This window comes from Anopheles arabiensis, chromosome 2 (assembly GCF_016920715.1).
Source record: "Anopheles arabiensis isolate DONGOLA chromosome 2, AaraD3, whole genome shotgun sequence".
Classification (NCBI taxonomy): Eukaryota; Metazoa; Arthropoda; class Insecta; order Diptera; family Culicidae; genus Anopheles; species Anopheles arabiensis.
The window spans coordinates 8,806,457-8,825,311 of record NC_053517.1 but is presented as its reverse complement, the minus strand read 5'-3'; the positions used below and the strand labels follow the sequence as shown (position 1 = coordinate 8,825,311).

General features: G+C 50.8%; 3 protein-coding genes across 8 annotated transcripts in view; 1 reads left to right on the top strand and 2 right to left on the bottom strand.

Annotated features, from left to right (window-relative positions):
* LOC120898713 overlaps nucleotides 1-16,914 on the top strand; it is a 97,197-nt gene extending 80,283 nt beyond the window's left edge. For 4 of the 6 annotated variants that reach the window (XM_040304921.1, XM_040304923.1, XM_040304922.1 and 1 more), the window contains exons 7-15: nucleotides 3,291-3,476; nucleotides 3,980-4,153; nucleotides 8,823-9,047; nucleotides 9,140-9,346; nucleotides 10,149-10,359; nucleotides 10,425-10,557; nucleotides 11,202-11,408; nucleotides 11,500-11,786; nucleotides 11,879-16,914. In XM_040304921.1, the coding sequence (XP_040160855.1) occupies nucleotides 3,291-3,476; nucleotides 3,980-4,153; nucleotides 8,823-9,047; nucleotides 9,140-9,346; nucleotides 10,149-10,359; nucleotides 10,425-10,557; nucleotides 11,202-11,408; nucleotides 11,500-11,786; nucleotides 11,879-14,033 (3,785 nt within the window). In that variant the 3' untranslated portion in view covers nucleotides 14,034-16,914. Of the gene's footprint in view, nucleotides 1-721; nucleotides 1,745-3,290; nucleotides 3,477-3,979; nucleotides 4,154-8,822; nucleotides 9,048-9,139; nucleotides 9,347-10,148; nucleotides 10,360-10,424; nucleotides 10,558-11,201; nucleotides 11,409-11,499; nucleotides 11,787-11,878 lie in introns of all 6 variants that reach the window. The other 2 variants (XM_040304925.1, XM_040304920.1) reach the window with 1 other exon arrangement.
* On the bottom strand, nucleotides 4,566-6,163 carry LOC120898717 (dynein assembly factor 4, axonemal-like). The gene is made up of 2 exons (XM_040304930.1): nucleotides 5,104-6,163; nucleotides 4,566-5,010 (listed from the first exon to the last, which is right to left on the bottom strand). Exons 1-2 carry the CDS (start codon nucleotides 6,106-6,108, stop codon nucleotides 4,756-4,758), a joined length of 1,260 nt encoding a protein of 419 aa, XP_040160864.1. The 5' UTR covers nucleotides 6,109-6,163; the 3' UTR covers nucleotides 4,566-4,755.
* A 79-nt stretch (nucleotides 16,915-16,993) lies between the features above and the next one.
* On the bottom strand, nucleotides 16,994-18,809 carry LOC120898718. The gene is made up of 3 exons (XM_040304931.1): nucleotides 18,703-18,809; nucleotides 18,458-18,642; nucleotides 16,994-18,379 (listed from the first exon to the last, which is right to left on the bottom strand). The coding sequence occupies exons 2-3, from the start codon at nucleotides 18,472-18,474 to the stop codon at nucleotides 17,149-17,151; spliced, it is 1,248 nt and encodes a 415-aa protein (XP_040160865.1). The 5' UTR covers nucleotides 18,475-18,642; nucleotides 18,703-18,809; the 3' UTR covers nucleotides 16,994-17,148.
* Nucleotides 18,810-18,855: the final 46 nt, after the last annotated feature.

Below are 18,855 nucleotides of genomic sequence, written 5' to 3'. Positions count from 1 at the left end.
GAACTGCCCTTTTCCTTCTCCTGCCGCCTGTGCGGCGCATTAAACGATTCGCCTATTTCGCCTCCCAGCCGTTACGGGGCCGTTTCTTAAGCGACCCGTTTACGCGGAATCCTTGGAGAAAGGTACCGCAAGCAGCAGGAGTAGGAGAAGGAGGAAGTGGTGAAACGGATGCGTCCGTGTTAAAATAAATTGAGAGCAATTTACAACTATTTCAAACCGTCTTGTTTGATAGCGATACGTGTCTGACGGGACAAAAAGGGAGCTTTCGGAAGGAAAACTTCTGCCCTACCTAAACTCTCTCTCCACTAAATAAAGGGTGTTTTTAGTGTAATTCAAATTACGCTGTGTGAGTCACGCAGCCAGTGGTGCTCCCATTTTCTCATCTGAATGTCGTCCCTCCAACGGCTTTATTGGGGTAGAATTAATTTGGGTGTTTTTATGAAGTGAACCGGAAATGTACCATCCATTATGCTTGTTACACAGTTTTGTCCTTTTTGTTTGTTATTTAATCTTTATTTTTTATTTGTCGTACGGGGTACGGGAAAGCCGTTTCTGTCTACGTCTTTTTTGATTTATTGCTTTGTTTCACCTTCCTGCTTGGAATGTTCTTTCGTTCCCTTGTTTATCAATTTCATTTTTATGTTTTTATTACATTTTGTGTTGTTTTCTTTTTCTTTTCCTTTCTTTTCATTTGCCCCCCGCACGCTCGCCTCCGCCACAGAGATCAGCCTCCCGGAGCTGGTCACCCGGTCACTCTCCAACCTCGAGCTGCCCAGCTGCCGCCTGCCCTGTCCCAACCTTATACCACGCCCGGCCGAAGTACCGACCACACCGGAGCACAAATCGGCCGCCAGCTCCAGCTGCTCGCTGTCCACGCTCGAAACGCAAACGGCGACCGCCGGGGCATCGGTCCAGTCGTTGCCCATCGCGATCGCCACCGGCGCAACCAGCAGCACCGTCTCGCTGACGTACGAAGATGAGCTGTCCCCCGGTGGCTCGGGACGCAGAAAAACCAAACCAAACTCTCCGCTCGGGTCCCTGCTGGCTGCGGTCACCTCGCCCGTGCTGAGCCGCATCTCGAGCGCCAGCTCGCCGAACCTGTCCAGCAACGGTTCCACCTTATCGTCCCCGTCCGGCAGCCGGATGGAGTATCTACTGCCCCACCAGCAGCATCCGCCCGGTGCAGGGGTGCAGGGTGCGGGACCCATTCCCTCCCAGCAGAAGCACCAGCAGCAGCAGCAATCGGTACTGCTGCCCAAGCACGCCACCGCACGGCAACATTCGCCCAAGATAGTGAAGAAAACGCGCCACCTGTCCACCAGCTCGGCCGACGAGCCGGACGCGTGCGACAGGAAGGCGGCTGGTGGTGGCGGCGGCGGCACCAAACTGTCCTCGAGCCGTCACGTGGAGGCGGAAAGAAATGCGCGCAACGCACAGCATTTGCTGCTGCGCGCGAACCGGCTCACCGTGAGCGATAATCATAATTTAAGCAACAGCGGAAGTGGCAACACGGCCGGTACCATCATCACACCCGCCACGACCAACTCGGTCGATGTGCTGGCGGTTCACAATGCGAAAAGCGTTTCCCCGCTACCATCGTACACGCAGCAGCAGCAGCAGCAGCAGCAGTCGGCAGCAGCACCACCGTCCTACTGGAAGCAGAAGAAGCTCCCGACCAAGAAGCAGCACAAGCAGCTGCAGGCGCAACTAGACAAGCTGACCCAAATTAACATCCATCTGCATGGTAGGGACGGTCTCCATTACGATTGCGCTTATGTAGGCTTTGGTAGACGGGTGGGTAGGCCTTGCGAGAAGGAAGAAAATTCATAGTTTGCGTGCGACCGATTTGCTTTCATAATTAAGCTCAATTTGTACAGGATGCTTATCACACACACACAACCCACCGTTGTGTCGTGTTTGTTCACTAACGCCGTCCACTGTTTGTTGTCATAATTACGACGCCACCCCGTGGGCCACGTGCTAACGGAGCATTAGCTGCTGTCTATTTGGCATTGTTTATTATCGTGGAGTGGGATTTTGTGGGAATGTTATTACTGTTTGTTTGTATAAACCCACGAATGTAGTTGCTCGAGACCGCTATCCAAAGGACATTCAAGGGGAAAAACGATCTAATTGATTGAACAAACAAATCTACTGTAAGGAAAACACTTTCTAATCGATCGATTGCACCGATCGCTCAACTGCGACATTGTCAGTTCATCATAAATCGCGACTCAATTAAGCAAGAGCGGCGCACTTTGCTCGCCTCGCGGAGCGGCCCCATTGCGGACGTGATAAATGCGCATTTCAATCGCGGTGTATATTCATTCATTAAATCGCGCACACGTACCAGGGGATGATGTGGGGGGGGGGAGGGACCGGTACCCTGATTGCACGCGCCATCGACCGTATCAATATGCTGTTAGAGGTTCATCATTTATGCATGCGCAATTATCGCGATTGCCTCGGTGTGGCTGGGATTGCATCAGGACGACGACATCCGTCACCGGAGCGAGAAGCGCGGAATTTCGGGACCTCCGGCTGCATAAATCATTAGGCACCGTTGTGGAGTGGCCGTCCAATTGCCCACCCCGAAAACACATTCACACACACACACACAAATACCGTTTGGTGTTGCTGAGGATCCGCTTTGCAGTTCGCAACACACGTAACGAAACAGGACAGCTGTCATTTTCGATCTAGCCAGGAATGTGTCCGCGAATGATCCGAGCGGCCTCCCCGCACACACATAAATAGTGGGTTTCAAAATACGCCAAAGCAACCATGGAACCGATTGCAATAGGAATCGTTTGGGTAGAAAAACAACACACTTGAAGTGTGGTACGCTCTGGTCTGTGGGATGCTTGCCGCATGCCCAATCAATTATTCCCGCAGGTATTGCGGTAAACCGCGCGAGGTATGCTGAGTAGTGATTGTAAAGTGTGTAGTGAATGGAATTGCGACTACAAAGGTTAGCGAGGAGAGTGTGTGTCCTTTCTGTGTGCGTTAAAATTACATAAACAATTAAATCAAATGGTTTGGGTGTAAAATCTACATTCGGATACGTATTGTAACGCTAGGAATGGAGCTTTGTTCTACGGGTTCATTATCAGGAACGATCATAATTATGCATGAGCAAATGTGGGCGCCCGAATATATGCATTGTAAATCGGTTCGCGTGTTTATGGCGGTTGAAACGATCGAAACGACCCCCACACTATTAGCAGAACAGGGAATTCTAATCGAAAAAAAGCATTTTCTAATGTAAAACTCTCTTTTCTATCCCGCAGCACTCTTCTCCGCCGTCGAACATGGCCACCTGGAAAAGGCACGCACCATCCTGGAAAGCACGGACGTGGACGTGAACAGTCTCAACAGCGACGGACTCACGCCGCTGGACGTGGCCGTGCTCAGCAACAATCGTTCGATGACGAAAATGTTGCTGCAGCAGGGTGCCATCGAAAATGCACACTCGGGTAGGTTTGCGCACTGCAATTTAGCTTTTTCTATTTGCTGTTACGCTAGTTTAACCTTCCCACAACACCCTCGCTGCTCATAAATTTCCCCCTGAGATGGCTTGACTTTTAATTATTTCTTTTATAATTAAAAACTACTGTACACACTGTACTTCCACCGACATTGGCCGTGCATCCAGGTTGAGCCTGTCACACCTTGCCACCATGACCGCAACTACTTACGGTTAAAGACGCAATACCTCCACCCACACACACACTGACTAAAAATAGCTAATCCATCTCTCGGGGCGGCGTGCCAAAGACACATGTTGCTGCTGCTCCTGCTGCTGCTGCCGCCGGATGGAGACCTAAAACGAGCGCACAAAAAGACAAACGATATCGCTCTTCCTTTTTCGTCGACTGTTTTGACCTGATGCCACCACCCCCCGGGTTAAACGATAACTCGATACCCCTCCCCATCTTCATGGTCTAACTAACGAAATCACCTTGTCTCTTCCAATTAGTGCACGCGGCCAACAGCAACATGGGACTGCATCTGAACAATCTGCTCTGCGATGCCGAAGCGACCGTGCACGAGCTCGGGAACTTTGACGGCAGTCAGGCGGGCGGGCTGGCCGGCAGCGAGCGGACCGGCACCGGGACCAATGCAGGCAAAACCACCTTTTCCAACATCATCGGTAAGTGATGAGGAGGGAGGAGAATGACGATAATCTCTGGTTGCTTACTTGGTGGAAGAGGAAAGGAGAAAGATTTGGAAAGAAGGCAGTCCGGGGGTGAAAGTGTTTGATGTTCATTACGAGGTTCATTGTGCTCAGATTGACCCGGCTTCCCTCCCGAAATGGTGGCTGCCCTTTCAAGTTGATAAGATTATGGCAGTATAATGCAGCACGATTGTCCTTTTCGGTAGTGGTAATCTGATAACAATTAAGGCGCGTTTGGAGGCGCCACCGCAACACCGCGGAGGTTAAGGTTGAGTAAGGTTAAAGTTTGTTTTGCAGCAAGCGTTTTGAGCGCCTTTTAAGCGGCCCATTTTGCGTGAGTCTTTCGCCAAGCCGAACGTGTCTTTGAAGATGATGTTGAAAGGCTGTGTAGGTTTCAGCATCGGCAACAACAACCACTCTTCGGCTCTTTGATATTAAATACCGCGTTACCGTGCCACGTGTTTATTGCAAGCCTACGCCTTTTGTACCGTACCACAGTGTAAGGACACATCATCCTTCTTCATACACACACACCTTCGCTACAATCTTCCGCACGGTAAGCTTCCCCGGCAAGCTGCTTATTCGTCCGATTCTGACTCGCTTCGATTTTCCCGCTCTTCCTCAATGCAGCGCCTTAGACGGTCCACCTCGAGCCGCAGACTCGCCTCGTCTGGATCGAGCCGGCTTGCGGCCATCATCTCATCGTACCCTTGCTGTAGAAAGCCCAGCTTTACAAGGGCGGCCGCTCGCCGTGCCAGACACGCTACCCGGGCCCTCCGGTTCGCCTCGACCGGTGGTTGCAAAAGTTCCAGCGCCGTCGAACAATCTTCAGCCTATAAGAAAGGGGAGAAAGAAAAATCCGTCTTTTAGAAAGTTTATCCTTATTTCCCTCCTGTATTGGGAGGTTCTCCGACAGGGACACGTACACAGCGCTGGTAGTTCTCGAGCGCCAAGTGTGCAGCGGACCGGTTCAGGAACAGTGCATAGTAATCCTTCGTAAGCCGTATGCCGGCACTGTACGCCGAGATGGCGGCCAGAAAGTTTCGCTGCTGGAAAAAGGTATCGCCGCGCTGCTTCAGCCACTCGGGATTTCGCTCGTCCGGGCGTAGATCGTCGTCGGCGAAGCCTACCGCACGGCGGGCGGCGGCCTGCTTGAGTGTCCACTCCTGTTCCGCCTGCTCCATCGATTCGCGCTTCGGCGTAACGAACGTTCGCTCGCTGAACGTTACCTCGAGCGTACCGGAGCGCCGAATTGCCGGTGGCGAAGAAGGACGCGGTTCCTGCTGCTGGTCGCTGTGCTGTGTCCCGGTTGCCCCAGCCCCCTTAGGTGGAGTGGGTTGAATGTTGGACAAACTTTTGCCCGCGCTCGGTGCAGAAGCTTTAGCCGGATCGGGACGGTACTGCTTTACCATCGCGAGCTCCATCCGCTTCAGCTCCCGCTGCTTCGACTCTTCCAACAGATTATCGATGGCCGAACGGTCGGCTCGTTCCCGCTCGATCTGTCGATGGATTTCGTCCTTTTTCTTGCGGTCCTTCTCGATGGCTCGCTGCTTCGACTGCTGCTCCAAACGCTTCCGGTGCTGCTCCTCGTACTGCTGCTTGAGCGTGGCTCTTTCCGCCCGCGGTACATCCAGCTCGACCGTATCCCAGCACACGATCGAGTCCTGCTTGACCAGCTCGAACACCACCTCGTTCTCGAGGATGCTGCAGTGGCTCGCGTCCGCGTCGATCGGGTGGGCCAGAAACAATTCCCAGTAGTGGGGTGGGTGGGAAATTTTCAGAAACTGCTCCATCGTGAAGATGTCATCCGGCTGAAATCGATTCGCCGGAAATGGCACGCGCAGAACAATGCTCACTACTGATTGGCTGGATGTGCCGGTGCTGGGGAAACTTCGCTGCTGCCAGGTGTAATTTTTCGGTATCAGTGGCATTATCGGGCTGGGAATTTGTATTTGCTTGGCGGAGAAGAAGAAATGTACACGCGACTGTTGCCTAACAAGGACTACACGTTGACGGCACAATCAACAAGGCGCTGGGCATGGCGTTGCTAAGGTAACAGGACGAAGAGTATCGCCGTCGTTGTAACGACTAGTGGCGACATCTCTGTTTTTGAAAATGGAACTAAAAATTTGAAATCGTGTTGGGTAGATTAACATCTGCTGTGTGTAGTTCCATAGAATTCTTATGTGAAAAAGTCTTAACCAGGTACTGGTATAGAACAAAATGTGGCCTTCTAACCTAACAAATAAACTTAACAACACATTTCACTTCAAGTTCGTGTATTTAACGCCCCAAATCAACCAAACTACAGTATCCAGCGCAGGGCCTGGGGAGTTTCAACTTGTACCACCTCAAATTAACACAGAGCTGCAGCCCTTTATGCGCCACACACCTGTCCGTATTGAGGCCGGAAGAAAGGGATTTTAGTTGCTTTGGTGCTAAAGACTTTTCCTCCACACACAACAAACACTGGACAGAGCGGTAGCCACCACCACCACCACCAACCTTTGGTTTGGTGTTCGTTTTTTAAGGGTAGGCTCCTCTTTTTGTTACAGCATTTACAAACTTTGCTAACTTTGACTACTGCTCAAAAGAACTGAGTGTAACGAGTGAACAACGACCTCCACGCCATCCCTTTGCCGTAGACACTCAGTGCTAAATGTAATGAACGAAATAAGTTGTACCGTTCCCCCCCCCCACAGAACAGGGACACCACCAAGGGCTCAACGTTCCTTTCGCAGCGGGATGAACCAGTGGCCAGTGGTGTAGTTTTTGGGAGTAGAGTAGTGAAACTTTGCAATTGCAATTCAACGTTGCTGGAGGGTTTACATTTAAAGTTAAACCGAGTCCTCGAGACCCTTCTTCTGTTTGGAAGTTTTATGGCGAAAGCCAACCTGGTTTGGTGTCCTTCCTTTGCCGGTACGGCAACCACGAAGCACTGGGCTGACTTTTTGGAGTGCTGTTTTAATTTGGTAGGTTATAATGCTCTTTTGTTGTTTGGAAGATTGAGTTGAAAGTTTCATAAATTGTTGTACCCTCACCTTGCTGCTTCCCTATGGCAAGGGGGTTTGTTATACTTCGGAACACAGGATGTACTCGTGGTAGTACTTGTGTGGTCTTGTGTTGTACTACAACAGTTTACGTTTTTTATCCGAAACTTCCAACCTACATCACGTCCCTGTGGACATTGTCACGTTGAAGGATGATTCCTTTTTTTTGGGGTGGAAGGGCAACCAAAGATGATAAGCAATGATGCGTAATTGGTCATGTGCGAGAGCACTTGACATTCGATCGGGGGACTATGATATGATGAATTTATGCGATAGTGTCACACAGAAAAAAGGAAACGGGGGGACATGAGCGTAGTACTAATTTAATGAACTTCTTGCTTGTCACTCTGGCCGTGATCGTACGCACACGAGTGGGGCTGTGTGTGGAGCTCAAGGTCCTAGCGCAACCAGACTGTTTCCAGGAATGCGTTCTAGGAATGTTCACATAAAAAAAAGGCTAGAACTGATACAAAACAACGAACCAATTAGTTTTATGCATTTGCGTTAAGTATAAACTATTAAACCTTCTTAAAATGAGGAAAGGAAGTGGCGCACACACATACAGATTTTATTCAACTCCACTCGTTCAACTGTGCAGTAAAGGCACCGCCTCAAAAGCAATCCGGACGATTCTAACTAGCCATAAAAAATCAATAAAAATCCACCTTCTGTGTAGCTATCCCATTAAGATAGGTCGTGATTTTATTCCCCCTTCTCCCACTCCTTCCCTCTACAACCCCCTCTCCCAGAGCCGCATCTCCAATCGGAATGGTTTACACAACGCAAAGCTTTGCTCGCGCGGGGGGATTTTATTGCATAAAATATGCATCAAGCATATCAATCCTCGCCCTCTCGGGTGTGCTGGCTCTCGTGTTCGAAGTGTCTATGCCGAAGCCTTGGCCCATCATATCCAACCACACTCACACACAGAAACCTCCCGCACGGATTTCTGTTGTTCCGTTTTAAAGCGTGGCAATAATCACATTACACCAGTGAAGTGAGTGGGAAATCTATTTCCCTAGCGAGCGCACACACACACACACACACTCACACAATCTTCGCTTTTCTAGATGCAGATGGTGTAATTCAATGCTGTTTTTCCTCTGAGTCGGCAGTTGGGTGTAGCAGTAGGGTCAGATTTCGAAATCGGGCTGCATAAAAAAAAACACCGGCTGCTGCGATTAGAAAATGCGCTCTGCGTCGGTGGAAATTGTGGAATCTTCTTGGCAAATCGTCAAGGGATACGCAGGGGCGGGGTGGACTTCATACCGTGCGAAGCAGTTCACAATAGCGGCATTGTCGGCAGCTGTAGACCATCCATCCGATACGACGTGGCAATCTTTTATCCGCATCTCAAACAGTAGCTCTGCGTTGCGCAAAACGTTTTCCTCCTTCGCACTCGATAATGCACTTTTGTTAGTCATATTTCGAATTCATTCCTTTGATGGGAACATCTTAGCGGTGTTTTGTTACAAATTCTCTTTACTTCAATGTTGAAAAGGTCACGGTGAAATGCTTTGCACAAAAAAAGGTTATCTCAAAAAGTCAATATGCTAACCATCATCATGCTCTCGCTTCCTTTCTCCCCTCTACAGGTAGCAGCGGCCCCTCGGTGACGAGCTGCACCGGAAGCGAAATCGACAAGCAGGTGGGGCTGTGGGAGCGCCGCGTCAAGGGCCTGCGGCGGATGATACTCGGCTGGGAGCAAACGAAACCGCCCGATGTGCCGAACCGGATCGACATCGACGTGACCGGGTGCAGTGCGGTCAGCTTGCGGTTGTACGAACCGCTCGAAGGTGCCATAACTACCAAATTCAAAGGTGCGCATTGTTATTGTGCAGCGGTTTAAACACCGATAAGCGCAGGACCATAAAACACTTACACCTGTTCCCTTACACTCTCGTTCCCACAGTGCAATGGTCATCCCGGTCGGACTTTAGCAACGTGGTGGGCGAGCGCGAAATCAGCGAATGGTGCAGCTTCCACGGGTGCATGGGTGCGGTCTGCAATCTGAACGAGCTGATCCAGGGCCGGCGCTACTTCTTCCGCGCCTGTGCCGGCAACGTCAAGGGCTGGGGACCGTACAAACTATCCGTCCCGAACTGTGTCGTACCGTCGAGTAAGTAGGCAACGCGAAACCCACAAACTGGGAAAACTGACCGTTTAGAGCGAATGATTTAAACGCGAAAGCTTTTTGTAGGCGCTCTCGTACTGTTGGGCAAAACAAAACAGAGTCAACGTTTTATCAGCAAAAAAAGGAAGTTAAATAGCCAAGAGTGGGTAAGATACACGAGCAGTGCCAATTGCGAAGCACTCTCGGCTCTGTTAGAGCGAACTGCGTCGTATAACTTGTGCTTAGTTTCCACCGGACAAAAAAAAACACACACACACAGGGGCACGTTAATGCGTTCACATCCTTTTTCGTTAGCACATATCGCTCCTGTGGGTGCACTGGCCGCCGGACGCATGACCGGCAGCGCATGGTGACCATTTTCCCGCGGGGCAAATGAATGTTGTACGAGCGTTTCTGTGGTTCCTTGGACCATTATTTTCCGCTCTTCTGCCATTGCCTGGCAACGCTTGGAAGTGTATGGGGGACGACCTCGTGGTCATCATTATTGGGACGATGTTTGTCGTGCCTGGCTGTGTTGTACGCAAGTGTTTTCGAACGCATGTGCTAAAAGTGTTCGGTGGCCGCCCCACACGTGGCATTCCCATGAGGCATATGTGAAAGCATAACGAAAGAGACAGAAAGAGAGAGAGAGAGCGCGCGTTGTTGCCGGTGCTGTGGTAAAGGAAGGATCCTTTGGAGGGTGGGGAATGTTGGGCTGATACACTGCAAATTGTCCTTTGTAGACCGTACCCTTGTGACCATAATTCTTACACCTTCGGGCGTTCCTCTCTTCGCTTCATTTTGCCAGGCTGGCGTGACGTCGAGAGCCGAGACAATCGATTCGCGGGCAAGCAGCGCAATCTGGACGAGCTGTTCAACGCGGTCCGGTTGGCCCGGCCCGAGGATGCGTCCGAGATTGCGCTGGACGGTGGGCAGCAGCAGAAGCGCGCGACCAAGAAGAAAACCACCATCAAGCAGCTGTTTTCGGCAGCGTCCAAGTTTCAGAAGAATCTCAAACGGTAAGTTGCCGGTCCCGGCTTCCTTCGCTTTGTTAATACTTACACCTCGCTTTCACCGTTTCCAGGGGCATCTATTTGGCTTGCGTCCTGTACCACGAGGATAAGCTATTGCTCACCAACGAAGACTTCGTGCCGGTAATTGAGATTGATGAAACCTTCACCAGCAATCTGCACACCGACTTCTACTGGCTGATGAAGGTGAGAGTCCATCGGGGGAGGGGACGCACTGGCATGACGCCACAGCCGGATGGCACGGGAAGCTAAATCAGTAAAAATTACGAACCCCATCCAAACGACAGGGCTGACGGACTGTTTTCAAACACAGTCCCCGAGCGGCTGACATTTGCAGATGGGCATTCCTTTCTCTTTTTCCGTCTAAAATGCGTAAAGTGTTGAGTGTGATTTTATTTATTCATCCCTTGCCAGTGGCACTGCTAGTGGCCGGTCTGCTTGGCGTGCCAAAAACTGGGAAGGATTTTTATTTCCGTTTTGTTTGCTTTTTTGCGCTATGCTTCTGGGACCTTTCTTTTCCCCAGTCGCGCCCTCGGGGTGATGTGGAATGGAATTTTCACATAACATGTTTAGCCCATCCAATAATTCTGTTTGTTTACGACGATTGGGCGGGCAGTATTGTGGTGGAAAGCCTCATGACAGGGAAAAATTGTTATTGACATCCATATACAAAAGCACACAACACAGCAACGGTCACGCGATGCAGTTTGCGGTGCAAATGAATCAATCAGGCTGAGCAATTCGGTCTAAATCCGGCTTTTTGTTGTGCGAATTAAGACTTTGCGTGAGTGCATGGTGTGCTAAATCCTTTTGCTTACCTTTGTGTTTAGGTGGCCTGCACGTGGGACGACGTGAAGCTGCTGCGAATGGACATGGAACGGAACGCGTCGTCGGCGATCCACTTCCGCACGAAGCTGCTGTCGGCCGCCTGTCAGATGCAATCGGCTCTCTCCATTACCGATCTGGGGCAACTGTTCTATCGCCCGCTACGAGACGTCCACGGCACGGTGGTACTGTCCTGTGTAAACTGTATTAAGGTGAGCGGCGATCATACACTCGCAAATGGATCTTTCACTCAACGCAAAACGTTAATGTTACGTCTTTTTCTCGCCTCTCCACTTTCCACAGAGCCCTAAAGCGGTATCGGTGCTCAACTCCCGATGGATACCGCTGAACAAAATCCACAAAAAGCTCGCCCTCTCGACGGAGGAGAGCAGCATCAACGAAATTCTAATGAACTCCATCCAGGAACAGATCAACTACCACCAGGTGTCGAACATCAGGCTGTCGCGGGGCCTGTACGTCGGCTACCTCAAGATGCAAAGCTCGGTGGACGTCATCCAGGTGGTGGTCCCGGTGAAGGCACCGAACGTTCTTCCGCACTGTAAAATACGCGACAATCCGCACGTGTCGGCGTAAGTGTTCCCTTTCCACTGGACGTGCTGGTCCACTGTGTAACCTCCCGGAATAACCCGTGCTCTCCCCCTCTTGTTTGCCCAATTTCTAGCGAGGAGTGGGAACTGATCAAGCAGCACAAACCCTCCACCATACTGGAGTTCCGGCCGAAGCATCAGGGCCCGAGCGAGGTGCAGCTCCACTTTCTCGAGATGCTCACGAAAGCCGTCCACAATCTGTTCCAGTACATGGACATCCCGGTCGATGTGGCGATCGCCCATCGGCTGTACGACGTCGAGGTGATCGAGCTGAACGCGGACGTTAGCTTCCTGATCATTTGCCCGCCGGCGGAAAGTAGCTGCGCCGTGCCGGGGCAGAAGGAAAGCTTGCTGCAGCGCGGCGACCTCTTCTCGATGCCGATCCAGGCGTTCGAGATGATCCATCTGAAGACGTACCAGGGCAGCATCATACAGAAGTACTCGCGGCTGTCCTGCATCCTCGAGCTGGACACGATGCTGGCGAACCATCTGCACCGGGAGGCGTTCAGCAGCTCGGAGCTGCAGAAGGCGAAGGATCGGCTGGCGAAGCTGCAGGAGCTGTCGGGCGGACTGAACACCATCTGGAAGGGTGTGCGCTGGCTGATGGATGTGATCGGGTATGCGCGAGACCGGGCCAACATGCCCGAGCTGAACATGAAGCAAATACTGGACTACAAGGCGGCGTACTTTGGCAAGCTGCCGAAGCACCAGCACCAGCAGCAGGCCAGCGACGATCAGAAGAAGAAGGGCGGCAGCGAAACGCAACTGCTCCATCCGCCCGGCACCGCGCCGAACAGCTTCCACAAGAGCAGCCCGGGCAGGGGGTCGTGGCCGGGCCCGGCCGTCGAGAACACGCTCGGCCACAACGGACTGCTGGACGCGGAGCACTCCAAGTCCGAGCAACTGCTGAAGTACAACAGCGCCCGGTTTCTGAACGTTAGCCAGGCGGGCTCGCGCAAAAACAGTGCCGACTCGAACTCGGTCGCGACGCACAGCAGCTACTACTCGGTGACGGGCGTCGAGCCGGAGAAGGAGTTTGTCGTGATGCCCCGGTTACCCCCGTCACGGTCGGAAGATACGCTCAACAGCTCCCATCTGCACCATCATCTGCATCACGGCCACCATCATGGTGGCGAGGGAGGTAAAGCGATCGGTCCGAGTGGTGCGATGGGAGGAGCAGGAGGAGCAGGTGGAGGAGCAGGTAAGAAACGGCCTCCTACCATCTACTCCAGCTACTCGGCCACCTCCAGCCCGCTGTTGAACGTTCGCTCGCCGTTTCTAGTGCCGATGGGACCCGCCAACGCCGCCCCCAGCAGTCCGGCCGGCGTTCTCGTCGCGAAAGTTCCACCGGTCGCGGTAGAAGATATTGAAAACTCCAAACAGCAGCCACCCGTGCAGCAGACGGCGGCGACCAGTGCAGCAGCCGGGACGGGACAGCAGCCTTCGCTAACGACGGGCGGGGCCGTGCCGTTCAAACTGCTGACGAAGAAATCGCGCGATCAAGCACTGAAAGCGATCAACTTCATCGAACGGGAGCAGCAGCAGGAGATGGAAATATTCGAAGAGACGAAACCCATCCTCACGACCACGTACCTTAAGCCCACGCTAGCAGCGCTGCAGAACGAAGCCAAATCCTCCTACCAGCAGCAACCGGACAGTGGTGCCGAACAAACGCCCCGTGAGGCGACAGCCCAGCTTTCCCCGGTGCAAGCACCGGAAACGCTCACTCCCGCCGGTTCCGTTGCAATCACCGTCGAACCATCGGTACCACCCGCTACCGCCACCGATCTCGAGCCCGAATCAGGCGCATCGGAAGCACCACCCGGGACGGACGGAGCAGCGGCAGCGCCAACCGGTGGAGCTACCGTCACGAACGCTACCAGCATCCTGCAGGTGTATGCGGCGTACGAAACGGGCCTACCGAGCGGGACGTCGCTAAAGCTGCGCGTAACGCCCAAAACGAGCGCCCGCGAAGTGATCGATCTCGTGGTGAAGCAGCTCAACATGGCGGTGGTGCTGAAGGGCCGCGAAGGACCGATCTACAGCTCGGAGCGGTTGGACAACTTCTGTCTGGTGGCCGTGATTGGTGCCCGGGAGCGTTGCCTGCGGGACGATTTTCGCCCGCTGCAGCTACAAAACCCGTGGCGCAAGGGCCGGCTGTACGTGCGGCAGAAGCACGATCTGCTGGCCGCTATCGAGCATTCCAACCGGGATACGGCGGACATTTAAAGGGCGGAAGGGCAAACGGCGCCATTGGCCGGACGTGTGTGATAGTGCGATTGACTAAGTTTTCCGAATTTACAATTCGTATAGTTGTTGTTTTGAAATTTTGTTACAAAATTACCTTCCTCTCCACCTCCCCCTCGCGGTCAGTAGCTTTAGGAAGCGACCGCGTATGTGTGTCGGACTTGTTTGTAAATTTGTTTGCACAGTTCTGTACATTTTGTAAAACCCTAATTAATGTAGCGATAGCAAACGGGTAGGAGGAGATAGAGGTGGAAGGCATGCAATGGAAATGTATTGCAAGAAGGGCACGACGCCCCTTTAGGACTATTTTTACCAACTTGACTAGCAGAAAAAGGGGAAGAGAACACGTGTTTTAGAAATTGGGAAAAAATCAAAATATTAAAAACGTAGTGTAGTACCGTTTCATCAGCTAATACAAACAGAATCAGAGGCAAAGGTGTTAATTAGCAATCCACATACCAAAAAAAAACAAACAAACCGATAACGGCAGTTCCCCTTCCCTCGGGCGGTGCGGAAACGCGAGCTATGCGCAAACGCACACGTGTTTTAAATGCGCCTCCAACGCATGACGCCGCGATGTTGGAATGATTTTCCCGATCAAATAGATGGAAAACTAAAACCTAAAAAATCAATTACTCTCAATGGAAAAGATGATAGATGTTTTTATTTTATCCTTTTTATACGCGAGAGTAGTAGTAGTAGTAGTGGTTGCGTGAAGGGAGGGCTAGAGAAAAGCCGTGCGCAGCCAGTGCGCCAGTGGTATGAGGGGGTGGTGCGAATAGTAATTAGGAGTAAAATATTAGAAAGGAGAGTAATTAGCGGGTAATACAAGTGTGTGTGTGAGAGAGAGAGAATGTTTGTACACATTGCGTAAACTAATGCCAGTGAATTGTGGGAGTAATGTAGAGCTATATATAGAGATGAAAATAGGGAGAACAAGGCAAAACATCCTATTTCCATTCAAAACTGTTGGAGTGTGCAATTGCGGTACGAACAGGAGGAGCAAGGATTGTGGAGTTTTTTTTTAATATTTAAATAATTATTATTAATATACCGATCTCACAATTCTGAATCAACATTTTACGCAATAGACCATTACAATTAAGGGATTTTTATCATCTACCAACAAGTAAAGTAAGAGACATAACATTCATTTACTATTATCTCATAGCCCCTTCACTCACACACCCACAAATACCAATAGGATCGAGCTTAGTGTACTTTTTACCACCACCACCACCTCCAGCAGCGAAAGCTACAGGAACAAAGTAATATCATACCGATGGGCAACGGAAAGCAAAACCCCGGCCCGCCTATATGTACCTATTTTTGTGGCCGGACGCCGGTGTTCCACACTCTACTAGATAGACCAATTGAGACAACGATCTTTGCCAGAATCGCAACAGCATCGACCAGCAATAGTAAGACAGCTTTCGAGACCCGTTTTTTGGCAATCGCCTCCAGGCCCTCCTCCCGGCGGTCCGCTTGCGTAGGTAAACCAATAGAATTGATCGATTTTTTTAGTGATATTTAGAAGAATTTTCATTCATGAAGTGCACCCAGGATTGTTAAACAGGGATGCGTATGTGAGGAGGATGGGGAAGCATGGGGACAATACGCTCAAGAGTATCCGATTTCAAAAGAAAACATACACCAATTACGCACTAGCGCAACACACGTACGGACATTATATATACGACAAATTTGATATTAATGTTGGTTGTTGAAAGTTTCAGGCACACGAGTGAGTGTGTGTGTGTTATTTTGTTTGTTTTTTTTTTTGCGTTGGCCACTTCTTCTCCAAGAAGATAAAAACGAAACCAAACCAACCGAGCTGATGTTAGGAATTCCAATCGCTGGTTGAGCGGGCATACTAGAGTGATGGTGGTGATATCCTGGGCGCACGTGGTGCTTTGGATACAATTTCTCCATATATATGTTTGTATGCGTGTGAGAGTGTTACAGGGTTTCCAGGAGTTCTCATAGCTGTGGGACTTTTATTGACTCTTTCTAACGCGAAATGAACAAAATGTAATGGGAATTGGGCCCTTGTGGGACAAATCCAATAGGAATTTTAAAGGAGCCTGTGAATCATATCATATGAAGTTCACTTCCCATAGCAAAAAGTCAACGAAGTGCCCCACAACTATGAGAACCCTTGGCAAATCCTGTAAGACTGAAGAAACAATGCAACAATCGATTAATGAGACTAGCAGCAGCAGGGTAGTAGGATTTTAGAATGCTTCAATCCATTTTGCTGACAGCGGGGGAGCAAACACACCAAAACACACGCTTAATTAGGAGCCCGAAAAAGAAAACCCAAAATATCCAAAACCGAATGAGACACGCGTGTGTGTGTGTTTGTATTTTAGGGAGACGTAATCAGCATCTGAAAAACAGAAGGAAGGATTAACGGAAAATCATTAACTAATCATATGTGGTGTTATTTAGTGTTGGCAGGGGGAGCGAAGACACAGAGCAACAAGTAGACACATACTAGGCAATTGAAAATTGCGTTGATAAAAAAAGGGACATGAAGATGGTGACACCGAATGGTAACCATGGTGAGCAAAAGCGTGGTGTGTACCCGAGAACATAGCTTCCCTTCCCGTCCCCCAAAAACCATCCATCGTGGTAAGAGGGGTAGGCTCTGGAGTGCACCGCAGTAGTATCAGCTTTAAGGGGGGTGACGTTGCATGTTGAACAGGCAAACCTGGGTTGGTTCGTTCGGGTTCGTGTCTAGATTTGGTACGAAAATTGAGAGCTATTTGAAGGTAAAACCGTGTCGTATGTGTCCCACCGAGGGAAGAAAACTAGGAGAGAAAAATGCACCAGAAGATTCTATCCATGTTGATCATAGTGAGGCGTTGTTGGACCGGTTTTTTGTGTGTGTGCGACAAAAACATGATGACAATAACCCAACAAGAAGCTTACGGTAAGTCTTTGGTCAGTTTTTCGGTTTTATGTGTTACGTAGAAGTTAAGTTTATTCGTCAATTCATGAAATTCGGAACACCGCTGTTGCCATGTCCCCCCGCTGACTTTACACACAAACACACACATACCCTAAGGGGGGTAATTAATACTACAGCGTTCGATTACAGAATCTTCACGAAGCTCACGCCCGGCTTCGGGTGTATTGCTCGCATGTGCAGCTGATAGTCCTGCCGCTGGGAGAACAGCTTGTGGCAAATCGTACACTTGATGCCAAAGTTTTCATTGCTTATTCTGTGCACCTCGTACTCGTGCTTCTGGTACTGGAGCTTCGTGCGGTAGGACATGTCACACAGGTTGCACTGAAACCGCTGGCCCTCGCTCGTGATGGTGACGGCCGAGCCCGCCGTCCGGGCCGGTTGGCTTTGGTTGTTGCTGCTGGCAACGGCGACACCATCCTGCGCGGGTGCCTTCGTGCAGCTGTGGTTGTAAAAGTTGGTTAGCTCGACAAACAGATTGCCGCAGGCAGGACAACGGTACAGATGATGGTTCGTCGGAGCAGCGGCCGTGTCGAGCTGCTGCACTTTCGGTCGTTGCATCTGGGAGGACGATGGGCGCTGGCTGGCCGGTTCTCCGTTCAGCGTCCGGGTGGGCGTGCCCATCGGAACCGGTTGATAGGAGACTGTCGTGGATTTTTTAGAATAATGAGCCGCCCCAGCAGTTGCATTCGCTGCGTTGGTTCGCTTTCTACTCTGCATCTGCGAACCGCGGTTCGGGAGGGAAGTGTTCAGTACATTATTAGTACGTAGTGATCGTGGTACTGGTGTTACGATTGGTACAGGTGCTGGTTTCGGTGGCCGGTAGGGCTGTAAATCGATGTACGTGCCACCCTCCATGACGATGTGCTGCAGCTGACCATCGACATGGTACACATCGATCTGTGCCTCCTCCTGTTCGTTAGATTCGCCCTCCACACTGCCATCCTCCAGTACAATCTGATCGTCCGTGTTCACCTCCACCACGTTGTTCCCGGTGTCGATCAGCACCACCGGCGGCGGTTCGTACACCTCCACCAGGTTCGGTTCGATCGTGCTCACCGGAATCGATGACTCTACGTCCTCGCTCTTCTGCGTCTCCAGAAGCAACCGCAGCGCGTACCGGTGGTCATGCACGTTCTGGTACAGCGTGTCGAAATCGTGCAGCAGCGCGATACACATCTCGCACACCGCGCTCGGGAAGTCCTTGGCGGGAACCAGCTCCAGCTTCAGATAGGTTTTCACCAGCCGGAACAACTCCCCGTGAGATTCCTGTTCGGCCGCGCTGGGACCGATCACGTTCAGCAGATTAATCTCCGACAGACAAAAGCGGCAAAACTTCGTACAGTCCGCGCTGGGGCTGGAAGGTGAAGGAATAGGATTACTCTTTGTGTTGGTATGCTAATGTAGGGTGATGTAAAAAGCGCTTTGCACTTACAGCGTTATGGTAGCCATTTCACCATTCGTTTGTTTTACCAATCCCGTGATTCGTTTTTTGATGCCGAATCGAAACGCCGCTGGAAGTAGCCGTGGCTTGTTATTGTTTGTTATTTACAAGCTCGCTGTCAAAATGCTACAGTGCAGGCTAAACGTCAACGTCGGCAAGAACAAGCTTCGGTCACACTTTGAGCGAGATAAATGTACTATACTATAAAAATTAACTTCATGTTTTGTTTAACTCACCAAATCATTTTAATTTAAACTCATTATATTTTTTAAAATCTAAAATGCAAATTGTAGTCACAAATGTGCTAATGATATGGCACGCACTGTGCATGTTTACGTTTTTAAAGTGACGTTTCCTGTACGTGTGCTGTCTGGGCGCAGTATTCCTCC